This window comes from Microcebus murinus, chromosome 24 (assembly GCF_040939455.1).
Source record: "Microcebus murinus isolate Inina chromosome 24, M.murinus_Inina_mat1.0, whole genome shotgun sequence".
Lineage (NCBI taxonomy): Eukaryota > Metazoa > Chordata > Mammalia > Primates > Cheirogaleidae > Microcebus > Microcebus murinus.
Window position 1 is genome coordinate 12564592 of NC_134127.1, and position 24041 is coordinate 12588632.

The 24041-nt window shown below is 34.1% G+C and overlaps 1 protein-coding gene across 3 annotated transcripts in view; it reads right to left on the reverse strand.

The window, feature by feature from the left end:
- The window catches only part of LONRF1 (LON peptidase N-terminal domain and ring finger 1), a 52150-nt gene that overhangs the window by 23421 nt on the left and 4688 nt on the right, over window positions 1–24041 (reverse strand). For 2 of the 3 annotated variants that reach the window (XR_001147663.3, XM_012739796.3), the window contains exons 2-10: window positions 16921–17039; window positions 15015–15137; window positions 12483–12632; window positions 10632–10872; window positions 10441–10537; window positions 8778–8892; window positions 5466–5587; window positions 2494–2652; window positions 2217–2379 (exon numbers count right to left, since the gene is read on the reverse strand). Coding sequence is in view for 2 of the 3 variants with exons in the window: in XM_012739796.3 (XP_012595250.1) it covers window positions 2217–2379; window positions 2494–2652; window positions 5466–5587; window positions 8778–8892; window positions 10441–10537; window positions 10632–10872; window positions 12483–12632; window positions 15015–15137; window positions 16921–17039 (1289 nt within the window). In the remaining variant the exon portion in view is untranslated. The remainder of the gene's footprint in view (window positions 1–2216; window positions 2380–2493; window positions 2653–5465; window positions 5588–8777; window positions 8893–10440; window positions 10538–10631; window positions 10873–12482; window positions 12633–15014; window positions 15138–16920; window positions 17040–24041) is intronic. The other variant, XM_075997316.1, reaches the window with a different exon arrangement.

The window sequence follows — 24041 nt, forward strand, 5'->3', positions numbered from 1 at the left end:
TCTGTCTCATACACATTAACTCATCTGAACAAATACCAGGCCTGACTCAGCCTTTCATACTTCAAGGATGACTAATACAAAAACAACAAAGGGACTCTGAAAACATTCTGAAAGATAAAAAAGGTAAGCCTATAGCTTTATAGAGACAAAAAAAAATCCTTTTTACATATGAAGGATTTGCAATGAAAATTAAAACTAAAGTTTAAAAAGCATCTGCTTTTCACACAACAATGTGAATGTACTTAACACCACTGAACTGAACTGTACACTTAAAAATAGTTTAAATGGTAAATTTCATGTTATATACATTTTACTATTATAAAAATAAATTTTTTAAAATTGTAGATGAGTCATACAACTCAAGAATTCTGGTCTTAGAATGCTTATACAAGATTCAGTCCCTGCAAACATAAATTGAACTTGATATGAGCAAGAAATAAATTTGTGATTTGTTAAATCATTTAAAAAGAAAAAAGGGCATCTGCTTTGTACTCTCACAAAAATTCAAGGAGACAAACCATGGCTCTGGTAAACAAAGAATGATAAGAATTGAAACAGTCTGAGATGGAAAAAGAAGCCGGCCAAAGAAGCAGGCAGAAATTTTAAAAGCACGCTTTTAAAGTTAAAGAACTTTACAGCAATAATATAGTAGAATTTAATTTTTTGTTAGAAGTCAAAGAAAACAGAATTATTACAATAAGGAAAGAAGACTCTGATATAAAAAACAAATATGAGAAGCTATTCCAGAATGGACGAGAAAAGCATTATACAGATGAAGACACTAAGATGAGGAAAAATTATTAGCCATTCCTAAAACCACAAACACACATAGGACTCAATTTTCTAGACATCAAATCCATAATACTTTCAAATATGCTATTCTATTTCTATATTTATATTTACATATATACATATGCATAAATATGTTTTAGCCATATACTTAAGGGATTTTGTCATCAAACCCAATACATGAAGGTATAATTTACATAAAGCTAAAATAAGGTTATTATTTTTACAAAGAACATTACCTTTAGCACATGATTCTATTAACCGAGCATGCCTAAGGCACAGAGTATATATATCAATCAGCTCAAAATTTCAACTGACACAATACTTTTGGCCTACTTCGCACAAAGCAAAGTACCCCACAGTGTTTTTATAATAAGACAGGACAGGCAATATCATTCTAAACAAGTTAATCAGCAATGGCAACAGGGTATAATGATAAAGCACAGGACCTAGAGTCAGAGAGTTAGCTTTAAATCATTTTGTTACACTACCTACAGGATCATAGGGAAATTAATTAACACCTCTGAATTGCACTTTTCTGATCTGCTATTTTATATAGGTGTGAAAATTCAAGGAGCTAATGCTTATGAAAATACCTAATGGCAACATTCAACAAATGTTGACTGAAATGAAGGGCATAAACAAACAATAAAAAAATGATGGTGTAAGATCTATGTTTTTATAATGCCTTTCCACAAGACCTTCAATTTGATATTTATAACATCACAAGTCATTTTTTCTGGTTCCTAAACTCATTGCAAGTGGTAAATAAGGTACTGCAAATATCAAAAGGGCCACATTTACCTTATCCAAGAAAGATATAACAATAACCCTACCCAGGTAAGATAACACCAGTATGTATAATAACAGTGCTTTCTCTGTGATGGCCTAAAATTTTGGTACAGCATCCAACTCTATTTTATCATTAAGGTTATTTTAGGCACAGGAATAATCTTAATAATTCTTTCAGGATTTTGTGTGTCTACCTTTACATCAAATTTCAATGTACTGATTACATTCACTTTGACTACTAATAAATTCAATAAAACAGGACAGTGATTAGCAAATTTCAAAATTTAGATGGTTTGAAAGTTCAATTTAGTCAATTGAACAACAATTGTTAGGTATCTACTGTGCATATACACATGTATACACATGCACTATACATCCTAGGCACTGTGCTGGTTGTTAAGTCTGTAGAAATGATGGGGATCTAGGTTCTTGTCTCCCAAGTTCTCTTGGAATGCACAATGATTTAAGGGTAAAATAAAAAGGAAAGTTGGAGCTAATTCTCATAAGTAGCAGTGATAAGGGTGTCTGATAGGAAGAACTGGCTCATATGTCTAGGAGATATTGGCCTGCATGCCTGTACTAACCCCCAGAACAGAGTATACCAAAGTATGCTGGAAAAGAACAGTTTTTAATACCTTAACATCCTCCAGATATTCAATGTCTGCAGTGCAATATCCATCTTTCATTCCTCTTTTTAAAACCCTAAACCGCTTTCCTCCAACTGTATCAACCACAGACCTTCCATCAGGTAAGAAATGTACATTTCTAATTTGCAACATACAACCATAATCTGCAAAACTAAAAGAAAACTCTGATTAGTAATAAAGTTCAAGCACAAGCATGCAAGTTCTCATACATATTGAAAGAAAGTTCTGATTTAAATACAAATATTTAAGTTCACAAAAACCATACCTATTTTGTGTATCACTGACACACATCCCAAACTGTTTGGTTCCAGTTTGTATACTTCTTCGAATCATCAATCTATATCTTGGCTCAAATACATGAAGAGGGCAAGGCACAGTGGGATAGGCCATAGTGCAAACAAATATTGGAACACTCTTGGTTAAGCTGAAGGAGAAAAAGCTTCATTATTATAGATCAGAACATACAACAAAAATGAGTGATGTTTATAATAGTAATAAATTAATGTAAAAGAAATCAGTTCTAAATAAGGTGATTTTTATTTCTGGCAAGAACAAGAATCAGCAATCCGTTCATTAGGCTCACACTGATGCAATATTAATATGAAAAATCTGTTTGTGATCCTCTTATTTATAAGAGTAAGTTTGAATTTTGAGACACCAGGTTATCAAATACACCAGTGTATCAAATACACCGAAGTATCTTTATGAATCAAAAGACAATTTATTATAATATTTTCTTTTTTTTTTTTTTTGAGACAGAGTCTCGCTTTCTTGCCTAGGCTAGAATGAGTGCCGTGGTGTCAGCTTAGCTCACAGCAACCTCAAACTCCTGGGCTCGAGCGATCCTCCTGCCTCAGCCTCCCGAGTAGCTGGGACTACAGGCACGAGCCACCATGCCCGGCTGATTTTTATATTATATATTAGTTGGCCAATTAATTTCTTTCTATTTTTATGGTAGAGACGGGGTCTCGCTCAGGCTGGTTTCGAACTCCTGACCTTGAGCAATCCACCCGCCTCGGCCTCCCAGAGTGCTAGGATTACAGGCGTGAGCCACCGCGCCCGGCCTTATTATAATATTTTATATTAAAAATGTTTTAAATGTTTGTAACATGACAGTTAATATCATTCATGACAGTTAATAGATAGCCACAAAATACTTACAGTTACTCTTAGATAACAAGAAAAAAAATGAGCATTCACAGAAAAAAAATAAGCTTTCACAACAGATGAAAAGCAAATAATTAAAAATTCTTAGGTATTAAAATATTTTCAAACTCACAATCAAAAAACAAACTCTGATAACATTTTTTCAGATAATTAAGATACCATTTTTCATTGACAGATTGCTAGAAAGTAAGAGAAGGATAAAGGCAATGTCCAGTTGTGTCAAGGTTATGGGAATAATTGGCAGTGTGGGGGCAGTTTAAAACAGCACAGCCATGCTAAAGAAGAATTTGGCTATATACATCAGAAGCCTTATGTTTGTAATTGTAAATGTTCATGTCTTTGGAACCAAGAAACTCACTTTTAGAATTCTATAAGTACTATACAAATGTTCGCTGTAGCTCTGTGAATAGTAGCCAAAATGGATAAGCACAGAGAAGCCTAGTAAAATCAACTATGTGCATCCATAAAACAGAATACTTGTTTCCATTAAAAGATGATGTGTACAATACTTCAAAAAATGTTTATACTAATGAGAACAGGAGGCTATAGAATAATATGAATAATACAATCCAATCTTTGTTTAAATTATATTTATATATACTGTATTAAAGCCTAAAAGGGTATATGCCAAAATGTCAATAGTGATTCCCTTGGGTTGCAGATTATAGTTTTTTTTAGTGCTCATTTATATTTTTTAGTTTTTCTTCAAAACAACTATAATTTACTTATGTAAATGTAATATTTAATAAAAACACAATACATGTTAAAAAATATATAAATAAATAAATAAATAAAATAGCCCCATTAGTAAGCAGCAAGACTCCAGGAAGCTTCTCTCCAACATGCTCAGCTCTTGCTATGTCTGCCTCATCTGTCATGTGCATATACTACTCTTAGTGGGCAGTCTGCTTGTATCACTATGTTTAAGATTTTGAAAACATAATTGCAGCTTTCTTAAATCTAGCTTTTTTGGTACTGATGAAAAATATTCACAATCCTTACATCAGAATATTTTTTAGCATAAAATCAGACAATAAAATATCAATTCCATGGGAAGATAAGTCCATATTTATTTCTGTACAGAAAAGACAGGAAATCTTTCTTCTATTGAAGGCCACTAGCCCACTGAAGACATATCATGGGCACATATTGAAAAAGAACAGTCTATAAGCACATTTTAGAAAGTGAGAAATATAAAATATTCCATTTATATTTCAAAAAAATGGAAACAAAAAGTTGGTTGCTAACAAAAGACAGCATATAAACGTTCCAATTTTGTTCTTTAGTGTGCTCAGTTAAAAGAAAAGGAAAGAAACAATTAAGAAAGTAAACACCTGTGAAAGAAATTTAAAGAGACCCAAGTGACAGGTCAAAGAGAGAAAGACATGAAGGAAACAAAGGGAATAAAGTGAAAGAAAGATGTCCCGGGCCAGTAGGGCCAGGCCTAACCTACCCAGCTCCAATTAGCCTCTATGTTCTCTTAATAGTGATAAGTACTACCTAAATCCCAAAGTTACCTCTGGGCTTTTCACCTGCCTGACACTAACTCAACTCAACTCTGCTCCCAGTCAGTATCTTTATTAACTGAGGATTTGGCCCGAGACACCCCTTCCAATTCCAGTGTTGAGTCTCAAGGTTTGGAAACCTTGCCTAACCTTCTTTGACTAACACTCCCCGCTGTCCTAGATCCTTTATCCTCACCCTTCCTCCTGCCCTGCCATGACACATGAGAGCTATGTCACCATCAGTAGCACTGTTACATTCCCACCTTTCTGTTCCCCATTCTACTGCTGGATGTCACTGCAGGAAATTCCTCCCCTTCCTAAAATACTACCTTGGCCCAAAGGGCTAAGTCAATAATTCCCTACAGAACATTTGGATGCTACCAAATGAACTTTTATAATATTCTGTGTGTTGAGGACAGGGGAAGCTGACCAATATTTGCTTTAAAATGCCTTTAAATAGACTGAGTTGAACTAAAGACAGGATCCAGCTTGCTTTGAGAAGGTTTCTCCTTACTATTTCAAAGGGTAGTAGTTCATAATTTAATTTTTATGAGAAGAAACTTACTGTGAGAGTTCAGCAGTTTCTTCATCATATATTTTTTTTCTCTCAGACAGTTCATCAGGCAGATACTTCACTATTAATTCTTCCAACAGCTGTGTGACACAGTACCTCCTATCTGCTAGATACTAAAAGACAATATTATTTTACATTCCAGTAGTTGTTTTCCTACAGTATAAAACAGGCAAAACAGTTTAACTGATATATTAAAGCCTTTATTATATACTTATACAGTCAATTCTGAATTAATTTAATTAGTGAGGGGGAACATTACAATGGATGATGCTAAACAAGGTAAACCTGCCTGAGGCTTTGCTCAAGAGCATTAAAGATGCATGGCTGCAACTTGAGCCAAGCCCTACAGAACACTTTTCTGCTATGATCACAGACCCTCCATGAGCCACAATCAGCCCAGCCCCTGCCATCTCCCACAACAAAGGCCAATTTCCATCTGAAAGCTCATGGATTCTAAAGCTATCATTTTAACAGAGAAACAAAAAGGAAATAAAGGAATAAAGAAAATAATGCATTTGCCTTATTTAAGAAAAGCAAAACTATTCCCTTTTTTTGTTCTCAATTTCAGAGGCAAAGTGTGTAGATAATTTTTCTTTCAGATTTTCCTTCCATTGTCACTACCTATCACTCAGACCCTTACCAAGATATTGCTTTTCCTATATGATCCATCCACCCAACTCTATATAAAATAGTACATTTGCGCTAATTCTAAAAGTACTCTGAGAAAGTACTATACTCATACATTTTTCTGTCATCTCTATCCCAACTGATCTCACTCCTGCCTATGAAAAACCTATCTATCCTTCAAGGTCTAACTCCAATTTTACCTTTTCATAAAGTCTTCCTTAATTATTTTTCTATTTCCCTAAAATCCCATGTTTTACTGCTTTTACCACCACATGAAAGGCACTGAACTGTAGTATATGGATCCGGATACCTTATATCTCTGTAATTAAACTAAGAATTGCTTAGGGCCAGGGAACAGGTCAGAGTGTATGCACAGAACTTTGTATAAAGAAAATACCTGATACATATTTATTTAATAAAAGTAGTGAGGAAAAACTCTTGGGAGACAACAATAAGACAAAGAGAAGCCATCCTTTAATCTATGGAGCCAGCAAAAACAAGGGTTTTGTCATTATCCAATGAAGAATAAATTAGGAAATGTGAGAGATTGGGAAATTGGTTCTAGTAGTGGTTTCCAAACTTTAGCATGAATCAGGGCTTGCTAAAATACAGATTGGTGAGCCCCACTCTAGACTTTCTGATCTAGTGAATCTGAAGTGGTGTCTGAGAATTTATATTTATAACAAGTTCTCAGGTGATACAGATGCTGCAGGTCAGGGGAACATACTTTGACAACCACTGGAGATAGTACCCTTGAGTACATAATATGTACACAGATAAGAGTTTATCATAAAATGAATCAAACAATAGACACTATAAAAGCAATTCTATTACCATTTTCTACTAAATTAATAAAGATGTTTGAAAATGCAATACCCACATAATTAAACTTGGGGAAACAGGGCCTCTCTTACATTACTGATAGGAATCTAAATCTGTGTAACATTTACGAGGGGCTAGGCAATCTAGCAAATGGTTGTAAGTGCTTTATAAATATATGGCCTTTGATCCTGTAATATACCTCCCAGGAATTTAACCTAAGGAAATGGTCAAAAAAGCATATAATTATTAATTTTAAATGATGTTGACAAAAGCATGGTATATAAAAAGAGAAAGAACAAAACAACTTATATATCCAACAACATGGAAATGTTAAATCACTGGACTATTATGATGCTATAAAATTGTGTTTTTAAAATATATTTAAATGGAAAAAAATGAGCAAAATAAAATGACAAGTAGGAAAAATGTAAAACTGTAGAGCATACCAATATTATTTTCTAAATTATATATTACATATTTAGATTTTACAAATTATATGACACAGTATGTCTTCAAAGTTACACACAAGACAAAATATTTAAACAGTTATTTATATTTTCAAGTAATATGCCTAATATATATTTTTTCAAACTCCAGATATTTTGAAGATGAAATATCTCTAAATTATAGCAATAAACCCAATAGTTAATCTGAAAAAAAGCATAATAATTATATTAGAGAGTACCTAAAAAGCCTGGATAAATAGCATGTTTAGAGTATTTCATCTGAAAACACTGAGCTTAATAAACTCTGTAAGAATAAGTTTATTTTATGTTTCCTGACTTTGCTAACATTCTATGTATGGTTTTGTTTTACCTATCAGCATGTTATGTATGTAAGAGACATATCAAATGTAATAATACACATATGCTATTATGATATCTATACCGCATTGTGCTTTCTATATAGGACATTAACTCTATGTATATTCAAAATGGTTGCATTGATTTTTGTTCATATTTGAAGACATTGTTTTCTTTTTTCTTTAAACCATCCTGTCAATCACCATAGACAGAATCATTTTCCCTGATCAATGCTACCCTGCAATTGCCTCTCAGAATCACTGGCTTTGGCCTCACCTTGGTGTTCTTCAGTCACTCAAGTGTGATTGATAGAGAGCTGTCTTCCAATCAGTTACAGAAGCTACTGAGATCTAGCTATTTCCTATCATACATGATTAGTACTGATCATTGACTCTGTAAGAAAGGGTAAGGGAAACTGCCTCCCTGTCTTCTTTCCAATCTACCACTTCTAGAGCTACACTCTCCAATGTGGTAGCCACTAGTCACATGTACCTACTTAAATTTAAGTTAATTAAAGTTTTAAAATACAATTCCTCAATCACACTAGCCACATTTAAGGGCTTAACAGCCATGCATAGCTAGTGGCTACCAATATCGGACAGCAAAGATGTAATATAAAGCATTTCCACCAATGCAGAAAATTTGTTGGACAGAGTTGTTCCAGCTGTTAAGGGAGTTGGAATAGGCCTCAAATCTGGCCTACTGTTGCGGGTCACAGGCAGGGTAGTGGGGTTTCACCAATGCTGTCATCGCTAAAATTGAATGTAGACCTGACCAGGTAACTGAACACACCTTTTGTTAAAAAAAAAAAAAAAAAAATTAAGTGCAAGGAGCTTGCTCTCCAGGATCTATCTTCTTTCCCATACTCTCTCCAATCTCCTTTTTCTCCAACATTAACATATGGATAATAAAACATTATCCTTTTTACTCACTCAGCATATACAATGTGATTCATTCTGAACATGATAATCACTATTTCCATGCCTAAACAGAAAACAAACCATGATGCCAAACTTAAGACCAATAAATAGACACATATGCAAACATTTACCTCTTTTAAGCTTTCTTTGCAAAGAGGACAATATGGTGCATGATCTAAACAACGCTCAAGACAATTCTTACAGAATGAATGTCCACAAGGGGTTGTTACTGGCTCAAAAAACAACCTGAAATCAACCAAAATACATGTTAGTTGTATTAATAATGAAATCTTAACATTAATCTCTATTTAAAAAAGGGAGGAGAGCCCAGTGAGCAGAACAGGAGGGAAAGGGCAGTGATAAGTGTAACTATACTCTCCTGTACTTTTTAAAAGTTCTCCATCAACAGAGGTACATTGCCAAGGGCTAGAGCTGTGCTAATACAATAGCCACTGGGCACCTGTGGCTATGAAACACTTGAAATGCAGCTAGTCCAAACTGAACACATGCAGTAAATGTAAAATATACCAGATTTCAAAGACTTAGTACAAAATAAATAATGTAAAATCTATCATTAATAATTTGTATAGCCTTTATATTCCCATTCTATTAACCTAAAAATGGTTCTCTTAATAGGTTTCTAAGTCTTACTATATAAAATTCATAAAAAAATAATCTAATAAATAATACAGCTGAATCCCAAAGAAATATTAGGCCTAATACTAGATGTAATACTCAAGCAATGTAGAAAAATTGATTTTACTTCATTTATAATTATTCCTGACACATGATACTTATGAATTTCCTAGAAATAGTGTTAAATTTAGAGGTACTTTAGAAATTGGTCTAATCCCTTCACCTCACAGATGGAAAAATCAAGGCTGTAAATTAAGAGACTTCCTCAGGAATCTAGTTGCTACCAGCCAAGTGTGACCAGCACCAGGTCTCCCGACTCTTCATGAATCCTTTGACTCTACCAAAATTCATGTAAATGAGAAATATTCTTTCAAAACACCCAGTCTTTTAGAATCATAAGCATGTTTCAATAATAAAATCTGTAACTTTCATAGTACTTTACAACTTACATAGTACAACTGGTTTCCTGGAATCAATCCCCATGAATACTGAGTGACAACTGTATTTATATAGCCCTAGACATCAAATAGCCCTGGTATTTATGATCTGTATAGCCTCCTCCCTTTGAATGGACAGGACTAGTGACCTACTTCTAACCTAGAGGTGATAATAGGATGTCAATTCCAGGAGTAGTCACAGATGTGAATTTTGTCTTGTTAGCAGACTGTCTCTCTTGCTGGCTTGGATAGAGCAAGCTGCCATATAGAAGCAGCCCACCTGGCAAGGTACTAGTAGTTGTCTCCATCCAATAGCTAACAGACGTCAGGCTGACTTATGATGAAGTTTAAAAGCAGTTATGCTATTATAGTTGTTCCTACCTTGAGAAAACTAAAATAAATATAAAGATCTACATATTCTAAGAAACTAAAAGTGTTCTGACATTCAGGTAACCTAAAATTCTAAGCCATTTGATTCTCACAACACTGTCATACAGGCTATGCAAATACTAACACCAGTTTCTAAATAAGAAAAACCAAGGTTCACAGATTCAGTTACTTGTCCAAGGTATGAAAAGTGAACCCAACACTACAATTTATATCTTCTGATTTTTAGTCCAGCATTTTATACTTTACATTGCCTGTTATAACCTTTATCTACACTGCATTTTATTTACATTAATATAAAATATTCATCTTGTATAAAACTTTATATACTTACCTCATGCAGAGAGAACACTCAAAATCTGAGACATCTATCAATTCTTCTGGAATATCGCCATAAGCTAATGAAAACATACAGACTTCACTGGGAGTTTCTATTAAAACAAACAGGGTTTTCTTCTTTAGGAAAATGCTTAAAGGCCTTTCCAAATAAATTTATTTTATATAACAGTAGAGTGAAATTTTTACCTCCTTGTTTTTTAAGTTTATTTCTTCCATCTTCATTTACAATTACATCTTGTTCTAAAAGAGACAACTTTCTTTTCAGCAGAACACCTTTTTCTTGAACAGATAGTAAAGGTTCTGAGGACACTCTTTTTAAACAATCCTCTCTGGCAGGCATTTCTGTTGAATTTATAGACTGTGCTGACTGAGCACGGTTTAAGCTTCCTTTGACAGGCTCTGAAGTGACCTCTGGTATTTCTTCACTCTACAAAAATACAATAAACAAAGGTCACTGTATTTCTTTACTGTCCTTTATTCCTTTCACCAAGAATCAAAGTGAAATGAAATGAAATTTTAGTGCCTTATAATGCTCATTTTAATGTTCATTTAATAGCACAAACTTTTAATTCCAATATCATGACAAATAAATGATTTTTGCTAGTATAGTTGGCCCTCCACATCTACGGGTTTTGCATATATATAAGTCTGAACATGTACAGATGTTTCTCTTGTCATTATCCCCTAAATAATACAGTATAACAATTATTTATATAGCATTTACATTGTATTAGGTATTACAAGTAATATAGAGATGATTTAAAGTATACAGAAGGATGTGCATAGGTTATATTCAAACACTATCATTTTGTATCAGGGACTTGAGCATCTACAGATTTTAATATTGGTAGGAGGTTCTGGAACCAATCCCTGTGGATACTGAGGGACAACTATACTCATATAGCCCTAGACATCAAGCTGACTTATGAGGAAGTTTAAAAGCAGTTATGCTATTATAGTAGTTCCTACCCTGAGAAAACTAATATAAATATGTATATATTCTAGGAAACTGAAAGTTTTCTGACATTCAGGTAACCTAGAATTGTGATTAATAAGCAAATATTTCATATAAAACGTTTTAGAGTAAAATAAAAGGCTACAAAAGTCCTATTCAGATAACTAAACAGGTTAAAAATATTTAAATAGGTTCTAGTACTTAAAACTAGGAGATTGAAGATCAATTTTTCTTTTTTAAGAAATGGGGTCTAGGCCAGGCGCAGTGGCTCACGCCTGTAATCCTAGCACTCTGGGAGGCCGAGGTGGGAGTTCGAAACCAGCCTGAGCAAGAGCAAGACCCTGTCTCTATTAAAACTAGAAAGAAATTAATTGGATAACTAAAACTATACAGAAAAAATCAGCCAGGAATGGTGGCGCATGCCTACAGTCCCAGCTACTTGGGAGGCTGAGGCAGAAGGATTGCTTGAGCCCAGGAGTCTGAGGTTGCTGTGAGCTAGGCTAATGCCACAACACTCTAGCTAAGGCAACAGAGTGAAACTCTGTCTCAAAAAAAAAAAAAGAAAAGAAATGGGGTCTTGCTCTGTCACCTTGACTAGAATACAGTGGCGTGATCAAAGCTTACTGTAGCCTCTAACTCCTGAACTCAAGCAATCCTCTTGCCTCAGCCTCCCTGAGTAGCCGAGACTATAGGCACATGCCACAACACCCAGCTAATTTTTTTTTTCTTTAATTTTTTGTAGAGATGGTGTCTTGCTAGGTTCCTCGGCTGATCTAAAACTCCTGGGCTCAAGCCATCCTCCCACTTAGGCCTCCCAAAGTGCTAGGATTATAGGCATGAGCCATCATGCCTGGCTGAAAGTGAAGATTTTTACTTGTAAAGAAATAGATATGCTAAACCAGGGGTCCTCAAACTTTTTAAACAGGGGGCCAGTTCACTGTCCCTCAGACTGTTGTTGGAGAGTGCAGCGCACATTCCACACATGCACACTGTGGGCCCCGGGATGATTGGCTGCTGGCAGGCCAGATAAAAGTTTGAAGACCCCTGTACTAAACCCATAATAATTTATTCGCATTCCTTACCGGCTTTGGGCTAAGCTCAATGGGAGAGTGAGACTCTTCCATTACTGAAGGAAAACCAAAAGGTTTGTTTTTAATACATGGTAATGAACTCCAGGAGGATTCCTTCAGGCCTTCTTTTAAGTTTTCAGGTGATAATAAATCACATAAAATCTGTAAGAGAAATATCAAAGTAATGGAAAATATAACATATTTAGTTAAGGATAATTTAGTATAAATTTACCTAGTATTTAAGAATTTTTTAGAAAGTTTGTAGTAGACATTAGTTTGAATGATCAGGAGAGGAACAAGTTGAGCAATACAGTAAATACAGTAAGTTAAAAAGTCTTACAAAACCAAGGTGTGCCTCATGAGGTCAAATCACCAAAAAAAAAAAAAAAAAACTGAAAACTTTAAAAGGAAGGCATGGGAGTGGGTAGACTCAGGGTAAAGGTTGTCCTTTTAATATAAAGATTATAAAAGATTTTAAAAGAAGTATAAAAAATTTACCTCTGAACATTAATGAGCCCTATCCTGTCAAAACAGTTCATAGTTCACCCCAATGTATATTTTAAGATTAGACTTAGACTGTTTATGTGAACTACAGAACTTGGACTTCCAACTGCAGAAATCAAAAACTCCCTGTGTTTACACTGAATTCAGCCTCTTACTGAACACCTTACATGTGAGGGCAGTCACCAATGGCCAGTACTTGGTTGAGAACAGCAAGTGGCAGTACCCCTATAATAGCTTGGGAGTTAAACTGGAAGACAGCTGGAGTATAAAATTTCTGGAGACTTACATTGGGAATACACCTAAAACTCTGAAAGAAACAGGGCAAGTTAAGATAGGGGATAAACACCACTCCTAGGTATTTGCCAAAAAGATGTAAAAACATGTCCACAAAATGACTTGTATATACAAGAATTTTCATAGCAGCTTTATTCATAACAGTAAAAAAAAAAAAAACTGGAAACAATCCAAATGAAAATCACTACCAACTGAACACCACAAATTGCTGTGTGCTCCTAAATAGAACACTTAGTGAACAATAAAAAAAGAAAAAAAATTACCAGATGTTATCATAAAAATATTACATTGAACAAAAAAAACTGGACACAAAGAGTACACACTGAGTCCATTCATATGAAGTTCTAGAACAAGCAACACTACTCTATGGTGATAGAAATCTAAACAATAATTGTCTCTAGGAGCAGGGGATGGAGGATTTACTGGAAAGGAGATGAAGGAATTGTCCAGGGTGATGGAAGTACACTCTATTTTAATTAGCATGCCATTATATGGGTATATTCTTTTTTCAAAAATCACCAAACTGGAAAATCCATGCATTTTATGTAAATTATACTACAATTTACAAAGAGGATATTGGGTAAAAATAAAATATTTTAAAGCATCATTTGTTTTGCATTTATCTGACCAAACAATTACAGAAATATAAGAATGTACAGCAGTATGAAAAATGCAAAAACATACACTTAAAAAGTTTTCACTCTCACCAGGGAGATAATACTAACAAAGAATAATCAGAAAACAGACAACAGCAATTTTTTGTTAATCAGTGAGCTAGAATGTATATGTAAATAAACCTCATAAAGGATATAACAATGTTAGCTGGATTGTTAATGGAGTTGAGATCTATGAAAAATTTCACTGTTCTCTTACTTCAAGGTACACAAACATCTCCTGAGATGCTTGAAAAACTATTGTCTCAATTTCAGAGATTGTGATCAAAGGCCTATGGTTGGTGGGGCCCAGGAATCTTTATGTTTAACATGTACCCCATATGAAACACTACAGCAGTGATAAATAACATGGCACATTCTGAAGATGCAGACAGCACCATGACTGGGACCCTAAATTTGTACTAGGGTAGATTTTTTTCAAAGAACTTTTCAAAGACATTCTTTCTAGATACTCTGTGAATAAGTTTGACAAGAACTGAATGCTATTGTTTTTTCATGCTGGCATATCAAATACTCTGAAAAGTTCTAAAGAAACCTGTTTAACTTGTTTTAACCCAATGTTTCCCACAGTCATTTGATCAGAGAACTCCTTTTTTTTTTTTTAATTAACACCTAACACACCATAGATATAACAAACTTTGGAAAGTGATACATGGAATATCAAGAAAAATAAGGCAAAACAAGTTGACTAGGGCTACCCTATTGGCATCATCGGAAGTAGGCAAAATTTAGATCTGAAGTGAAAAGCAAAGGCAGGTCAATACTATTCCAGAGCAGGAACACAACTGCAATGTTAAATAAGGACCATCAGTCTGGCTTGGATTGAACAAACTATTAAGGAACTAAATTAACTGAGCAAAAATTTTGCATTGAAATATCTATGAATGAAATGTTTTGATTTCACTAAGAACTCAAAACACTAAAGATATGAACCTGAAAACCACTTGTCAAAATGCTCCTAAGTTAGATTTATTCACTTCTTGTGTTGTTATTCCAACTTTATACTTAGCATTTTTTAAAAAGACACGTGTCTTTGTCCTGCCTATAACCAAATAGTTGGTAAACTGATTACCTTTTCTACTTGTAGCTTTGCAGGTGCAAAATCTTCATCAAGGGCTAAGCACTGAAGAAAGAGTTGTAAGGCATCACCTAAAAAACCAGCATCATGGAGTACTTTTCCTTTCCTGTAGTAGACCTTCAATAAAAGCACATATACAAAAACTTTATGGATAAAATTGGTTTAAAAAAATCATTATCAAGTAAAGAAAAAAAAATAGTCTGCTCAGAAATGCTAATTTTGAAACTGTGAATGACTTTGAGGAGGCCAAGGCATATTAAAGGCATACACACTACCCTGGAGAAGCACTAAATGGGAAAGTGAGGCCCAGACAATGATTTGACCAAAGCTCCACAGCAAGTCAGAGCATAGCAAGACCAGAAATATCATGTTCCCTCATTTTTAAGAAAGTATTGATTTAAATATTATTGATGTAATAACAGGTGTTTAAGGAAAAAAGGAAATAATATGTAAAATTACATTGACTTTAAGATGCATCAATATAAAGAAACATTAAAATGTGAAAAAAAACTATCTTAGATTTAGGGCAATATGGTAAATGTCTTCCATGTTATTAAGAATATATATTTGGCTATGCTATTTCTTAAGAAAGTACTTATAGATATGACACTTTTCATAAATCCTTATTTTGCCTTTTATTTCTCTCCTTCATGATATGAGTTCAGCAAGCTCTATGACAATAACTGGAACCCTACTAATCATCACTGATCAACCAAAAATTCAATCTGTGGATCAATCCACCAACAAAATGTCAAGAACGTATTATTAAATAACATCAGAGGAGCCTAAACAACGTTCTAGTCAAACAGCTTTTTAGCTACCATTTCAATGGCTGAAGAAAACCACATTTCTGATTACATCACTTCAGTGATAAGTTTGGAGAGTTCTTTCCTTTTTAAGTCTTAAAGTTAATCATACTGACCACTGTCCCCTTATTCTGAATATATATTTGCTTTGTACTAACCAGTCATGCCATCACAGAATTTCTTCGTATCATTTTCCTAATTAACTTAAATTTTTAGGGCATCCTTACTACACTCTCTTCAAAGGCATAGTTTTGAATGGAGGGAATAAAATCACATAAAAGAGTAACTTCTATCTTAAAGAACACATGCAAGAAACAGACCAGTTTGCCTTGGCAATTTGATAAAAAGGAGAATTAGTAAACTGATTATATGTTATACATGTTCTTCAAGTCTTTTTTTTTAGAGACAGGGTTTTGCTCTGTCACCCAAGCTGAGGCTGAAGTGCAATAGTGGCACAATCGTAACTCACTGCAATCTCAAACTCCTGAGCCTAAGCCATCCTCTTGCCTCAGCCTCCAGAGCAGCTGGGACTACAGGCACTTGACACCATGCCCAACTAATTTTTCTTTTTTTTTATAAAGACAGGGTCTCACTATGTTGCTCAGGCTGGTCTCAAACTCCTGGCCTCACCTCAAGTCTTTTTTAAAACTATGTGGGTAAGACAACCTCCTTTGTCCTCATCTTCTGTATTAAATCACTGCCTAATCACCCAGTTGCCATTATAATGCTTCAAACAATCTTCCAACCTCAAGGACCTATTTTATTTCTATTAATAAACCTCCTTCAGTGAAGTCTGGTTTGAGTCCACATTCATGATAGATGGCAAGTTGTATTTCTTTGTAGAAATTTTATACAATAATGTTTTTTTCTGTGCCATGAATTGTTCCTTATTTACAAAACAAAGGTTTCTTATAATTTAAAAACCTGTCAGATAATATTCATCCACCCAAAATATTGAACCTAGATTTCCAAGACACTATGTCTTTTATTTGGAGTCAATCATCCATTTTGTTAAAACTTGAAACCCTAATTGAATCGAAGTTCCCTACAGTTGAAATTTTTAAATTTATGCAAATATAAAACAGTAATTTTACCTCAGGCCAATCTGGAAGTTGAAAGAGAACTGCATTTAAATCTTCTATGGCTGCTTTAAATTCTTGGAGACCAGCATATGATTCCGCTCTGTAAATTTTCAGAATCAGGTCCCTGGGCTCTGAAATAAATATTTTATAAGGATATGATTATTTTTAAAAGATTATTATATAATCCACAAAATATTATCACACTAAATTAAGAAATGACTTAGTGAGTCCAAAGTCAACAACCACCAAACTAAAAAGTATAAACAGTATAGATAAAACCCATTTTACATGTTGAATCTTATCTAGAATTTATATCAAATAATTCTAAGTATATCATTTTAGTGGACAAAATTGTTTTCAAGAATACTGAAAATATTTTTATAATGTGAATAATCATCCCTAAGAAAACTAATATTTTTTTAAAAAGGAAGTCTACAGAGATTTTAAAGACATATGTCTTAGATGTCTAGAAGATTTGCCTCTTTACAGTAAATCTTATTTTTTATGCCCTAATCTCTAAACCTTCATTTATAAAAATGGCCACATGTACAACTATTGCACATGGGATTTCCATAGTGACAAAAGAATGACCAAGGATCAATCTTACAAGGGTATATAGTGGTCCTGATTCTTGAGGAAATGGGTTGGTAAGAGTAAGATTTTAAGAGGTCAAAATTTTAATTTTAATTACTGCCACTAGCAAGAATGGTATTGGTCCAACTCAAAATATATTTAACTTCAAATATTCCTGATAAAAAAGGCTTTGTAGTTAATTTCACTATCCTCTATATCTGTACTTGAGAAACCAAATTATTAATCCATGGCATTCAGAATTTCAGACACTTAGCTGGTTCACTTATATTTATGTGACCAATTACTACAGGTATACAGATTCTAAAACTAAAGTCTAAGCAAGAAATTAATTTTCAACAGATTACATTAACTTGATTAATATCAACAGATGACATTAACTTGATTTTCTTTTAAAGTATTCACCTTTGAAGGCTTCAAAAACATAACATAAAGCACTCACTGTGAGCAGGGTATAAAGACCTCAATGTGTCTAAATAAAATCTAAAAAAAAAAATCATTACTAGCTCCCTGGTTTACTCTAGTTTCTAAATGATTGTTTTTTACAGATAACTTTCACTTGAACAATTACTTTAGGCCTCTTTCAGTTGCTGGTGCTTAAGAACTAGAATTATATTGTTCCCACAATTTTATTTCAACGAAAATTTTTGAAGTAGAATGAAATTAGTGTTTTTATAAAAAAATTTTTACTTCCTAAAAAAAGATATGTCTAGAGTATTTTGTCTTGTGTTTCTTAAAGCAACATAATTGAAAATCATTATCTCCGAACAAAAACACAGAAATTAAAAGCTCAATATGATTAATCAATCAAGAATTAAGAGTTCCTAGCACAAAGCTAGACCCTCTAACTGTTCAAACATGTTTTACATTATTCCTGCCTTTGAGGAGCTTATGATATAGTTAGAAAATTTTATTGTGCAGCAGCATCGCGTAATACTGATTTGACAAGTACAACTGGATTTCAGAAAACAGAGTAGTGCATGCCAAAATAGTCTGAGAATGAATAGTAAAGGCATCAGCATCAGAAACTCTGGGCTGTAAAGGACTGGGCCTAGAAATTGCAGCTTTCCACCCACAGCTGGTATGCTTCCAATAGCATCCTTGAGACAGACTGCTTTAACACCTCCAGCAAGGAGGAGTTCACTATCGCAACAAGCAGCCCCATTCCATTCTTGGATCCTTACAGGGCTTTTTTTTCCCTCTTTTTAATTTCAATTTTTTTTATACCCCAAGTTCTCACTGCTTTACAACTGATGCAATGCACATGCTCAACTATCTACCCTTTTATCCCTGCCTTCCCTGCTCAATCACCTTTATACAGCTTCTTTAGGGCAGCACAGAAAGGAATGACCTAGAACACCTATCTTTTAAAAATCCAGTCAATCTATAAAATTTCTCCACTTTGACCAAAGCAAGAAAAGACTGTGTCCCTTCTCCTCTCCAAACAGAAAGTCTCAGGCTACTGCAATCCCCCTCCAGGGGGTCCTAAAATGTTAATATATATTGGGGTAAGAAGAGAAGATGTATATCTTAAGAAGAGATGGAAAAGAGAGCCAGATTTTAAGACTCTTGTTCCCCAACTCCTCATAGATGTAATGTTCTTATCGAGAATTTCAGTTAATGGAATAATTATTTTAAATGACTCTATTGGAAGAAAAGAAACAACTTCATCAGGCGAATTCAAATTTTCAATACTTTTTTTAAAAGATTAGGACCATTCCACTTATTTACTTCAAATCCTTCTTAATTCTGAAAAAGAGCCAAATGCACTAATTAAGGCCCTTTGAATAATCAAAGCATACAGAATGTCTGCCCTCCATGGAAACTTTCAAGAAAGGGAATTGGAAAACAGCAGTCAGTCCTGGCTGTGTCATTAACTTAAGTTTGAAAGAGTCAACAAATATTTACTGTATGTTCTCTACCTGACCTCGAGGACAGTGGAGTGAACAAGTCACCTCACTGCACACACCATCAGGAAGATCCTGCCTCTCACTCCAAACACACTTTCTATTTGTTGAAAAGTGATGAAATACAAAGATGACATGGTGGTTTGGGTTATTTGTACTGAATATGATTATGGTACTTAACTCCGTGATCTTTTTCTAAATCACTTAATATCTCTGGTCTTGTTTCCATGTCTACCAGAACCAGGGACAGATCTGCTAGTTCTGAGTCATGATTTAACTCCCTGATCTTTATCTTCAATCCTGATTTTCACCTTAACCTCAGTTTCATCAAATTTCCAACGACCTGCTATCCTTTGTCTCAAACTCAGCATGTTCTTCACTTAAAAAGTGTTTTCACTGTATTCTCTAACAGTGACATCACTGACTTCCCAAATCAGAGTCCTCCTTAACTTTGTCAATATCATCTCCTATGATAGTTCTCTAATCTGTCACCTCTCTTTTCTAATTCTACTGCTAGTAGCCCTAGGTTAGGCTCCCCAAATCTCTTTAGTACTATTGCAATAGCTTGCTAACTGATCCCTTTGCCTCCAGCTCTACCCTACCTACATCTCACCATCTGCAAGATAAAACAGTATTATTCAGCACAACAGATGAGTTCCTCCACACCAGGCTCCGCCCCATCTCTCCAGCCTTACTTCTTATCATTACCAACCTCCCTCCCAGTTAGACCCAACTACTCACACTGCCCCACACAGACTGTTCTATTTTGTGCCTCCTTCCTTTGGCTCACAGAGCTCCTCCCTTATACCATTCCTTACACACCCTCCTCCTCTTTGCCTGGCTAACTTTTTATCACCCAGAAGCCCTCACCTCACCAGTCTCCTTCCAAGATGTTTTTCTTTGGCTCCACTTCCACACATCATAAGGATCATGAGCATGATCTGGCTCTGCCACTCATGGTGACCTGGGGCAAATTACAAATCATCTCTGTACTTCAGTTTCCTTTGCTATAAAATTGAGGGGTTTTTCAAAATTTGTTTTTAAGAAATACCACTTACTATGTACTATTCTAAATGATTTATAATATTCAGAACAATTCTACAAGGATCTAGTATTGTCCACATTTTTATAGATAAGACAACTGACCACAGAAAGTTTGAGTAGCTTGCCCAAGATCATACAGCTAGTAAGTGGAGGATTCAAGATTCTAACTCAGGCAGCCTGGCTCCAGCCTTCTTGCCATTTGCCTCTATGCTATGCTACTAAAGTATCTTCCTCACAGGGTTACTCAAGAGAGTAAGTTAATATATGCAAAGTACTTAGAACAGGGATTGGTATATCAAAAGCATGCTTTGTCTGCCATTATGATTATGTTCCTTCACTATATATGTATAGTATTTATTAGAGGAATTTTAAAATCTATTTTTGAGGTCCATTATTTCCTGTCTTCATATTTTCAGATCCTAGCTTTAATAAATGCTTCCTGAACTTAGGGGAAATTAATTAAAATCTGATCCCTTAAGCTCAATTCATGCTCCCATTTTCTCTTTTCTGAGACCCAGTATTATTTGTAAGTCATTGGGAAAATAAGAAGATTGAAATAAAACTCTTGATACACCTCTGAGGGAACTAGTCTTCAGCTGTCCTGAGCATTTCATGGGCTGAAAAGTTTTCTATTCTAGAGTCAAGGTTCTCTTTGTTCCAATCCTTAGGGATCTATGATTAGCAACAGGAGTCTTAAAGTTGATTCTTTAATCCATCTTCAAGAAACTTTTTTTCAAATCACTGAAGTTATGTTTGCTCATAAAATTTGAAAAATATAGAAAATTAAGAATTAAAAGCTATCTTTTTCCCATCACAAAGAAATAATCAGTGTTGACCCTGTCAAAAGACAAAAGGACCAAAAGCCAGTTGGCTTTTATCTGTGATTCTAGAAATGGGCAGCACTTTGTTCTATAAAATGGGTATTCTGATGAGCTGAACAGAAGTTGGCTTTATAGGCAGAAAAGGGCTGAAGAAAGCAGAAATGGGACAAAAAGTAGATCGGGTGTTTCAAAGTTGAAAACTTCTCTTATAGGGTTAAAACAGAGGAGACTTCCTTATATCACTGACTCAGGCTGACTGGAATCTCTTGTTTTTGGAAAACTGGCCATTTCAAAGTTCAGTTTGATCATGTGGCACTTAGCACATATATTCTGGTTTGGTCTGGTCTGCGGGGGCCTAGTGCTGAAGGCTAGTCCAAAACAATGGCCTCCCATGAAGTTTTTTTTCCTATGTGTGTAGATTTCATTTTTAATGTATACTTTTTAAAGAATATACCACATATCTGTTTATAACTTGCTTTTTCCCCATGTAATTAAAAACTATTCCACATGATTTTTAATGGCTACAAGGTATTTTACTACATATGTAATCTATTAAAAAATTTCCTACTCTGCAATTAAGTTACTTCCAATTTTTTGGCATAAAAAGCACAACAAACACCTATATGTTTATGTATCTGCTTATTTTCTTAGAGTAATTTGCTATAAAGTTGAATGAGTATGCAGAAAGTTTATACATACACAAAGTTTTTAATACATTTTACTAACCCTCCTTTTATAAGAACTTTATTTCACATTCCCAACAAGCTATGTTTTTCTGTTTACTAGAAAAATACAAATGAAAAGAGTATTATTATATTAATGTACATTCCTTTAATGGTTTGATCTTTAAAACTATATTATCTATTGGCTATTTGGATTGTGTATAAAAGTCCCTGTTCATATCCTTTTTCTCATTTTTCTGAGTGTCTTTTTCTTAGATTTATATATGAAGCTATTAACATTTTCACTGGCTAACCAAAATATCAAATTTTTTTGCTTCCAACACTTTTAAGTTTGGTATGGTGGGACTTGGTTTCTCCGGTTAAGCTAAAAGCTACCAATTGATAAGTTACTGATGACTGATTAATAATGTCCAGGAATAGTAGTCTGGCATAGTATTTAAAATCACAAATGCTAAATGCAGAAGACTGAATTCAGAACCCCTTTGGACAATTTATCTCTTTGAATCTGAGTTTCCTCACCTATAAAATACCTATATCTTATAACTGCTATGAGGACTGAATAAGATAAAGCATGTTAAACAGTTAACACACTGCTTGGCACACAAATGCTCAATCAATAATTGTTGTTGAGAACATTATAAAACATCACAAAACAAGTTAAGAAATTAAATTAAAAAAATTAAATTAGCTCTTGATACAGGGTATGGGAGAGTATATCATACCTTGTCTTTTACCAATATAAACCTTAGCCTAGATGAGAAACAGTTTTAAGGATCAGTAGTGCAGACTGGACAACAGACAGCACAAAAGTGGGCCAAGGAAGAAGGAGAAGCAAAAGACCGATACTATCTTACCAAAGAAAAAAATTGAACAGAACCTTTTGTCCTGCCTTTTAGAGTTATCTTAAGTCATTCACTTTCTATAATAAAATCTAATTCCAATTTTGAAAAATAGTTTTGTAATGAAAGGCAGAATACTATACAAATTCATCTAAATTTTACTTGAGTTTTTCTAAGCCTCTTAGAAATATTTCACTAATTAGAAAAATAATTCTGAATAAAAAGAAAGTTAATATACAAATAACTAGAAATCTAACTCAATTTTGGTAAGTTTTACATTATTTCACGAATAAAAAACAGGTGAAAACACAGAAGTTGTTCATGTAAAACAGGGCATTTTATAGTCATTTATATAAACAGCTTTTTTCATCTTCTACATTAATAAGAATATGTCACTATAACTGATCTTTTTAGTAATCCTGAGACACAACAAAAACCCTTGAAGTATCTGAATTAAAGAAAAAAATCAGAGATATACTGCATATAATCTCAATTAGAAGTCAATTAAACAATAAATCCCATTTTCTGGAGATTTTCAATAAATTAATTTGCTGCAATTATACAAAAAATACAAAACATTATAAGGACAGGGACTTCACTTTGCTCACTTCTGTATTTGCAGCACCTAATATAATGCCTGATATGCAGGAGGTACTCAATAAACATTTATTAAATGAATAGTAAGAATACTTAAAAATATATGCTTTATATGCTAAGTTTTTAATCAACTTTATGTTTAGAAGCAATACCCACCTATCTGGATTCTGCTTTCAGTTCTAACTTGGTTACTCACTTGCCTTAAGAAAGTCACCTAAAATTCTTGGGGATTTTTTCTTAAATCTTTGCATTAGGGATACTAAAATTTGCCCTCCTATCTCACCTGATCTTTTATAAGGATTAAGATAATGGAAGGGAAAATATTTTGTGAACTATAAAACACCATATAAATGTCAATGTTTATCATTTCAAGTCCTTTGCACAATAAGGACAGAAATAAGTTAAAGTGGTCCCCCTTTATCTGAGGGGGGGTACATTCTAAGACCCCGTGCATGCCTGAAGCTGAGGATAGTACCAAACCCTATATATATTTTTCTCTGTACATACATACCTATGATAAAGTTTTATTTATAAATTAGGCCCAGTGAGAGATTAACAATAAAATAGAAAAATTATAACAACATACTGTAATAAAAGTTATGTGAATGTCATCTCTCTCAAAATATCTTATTGTGGGTAACTGAAACCGTG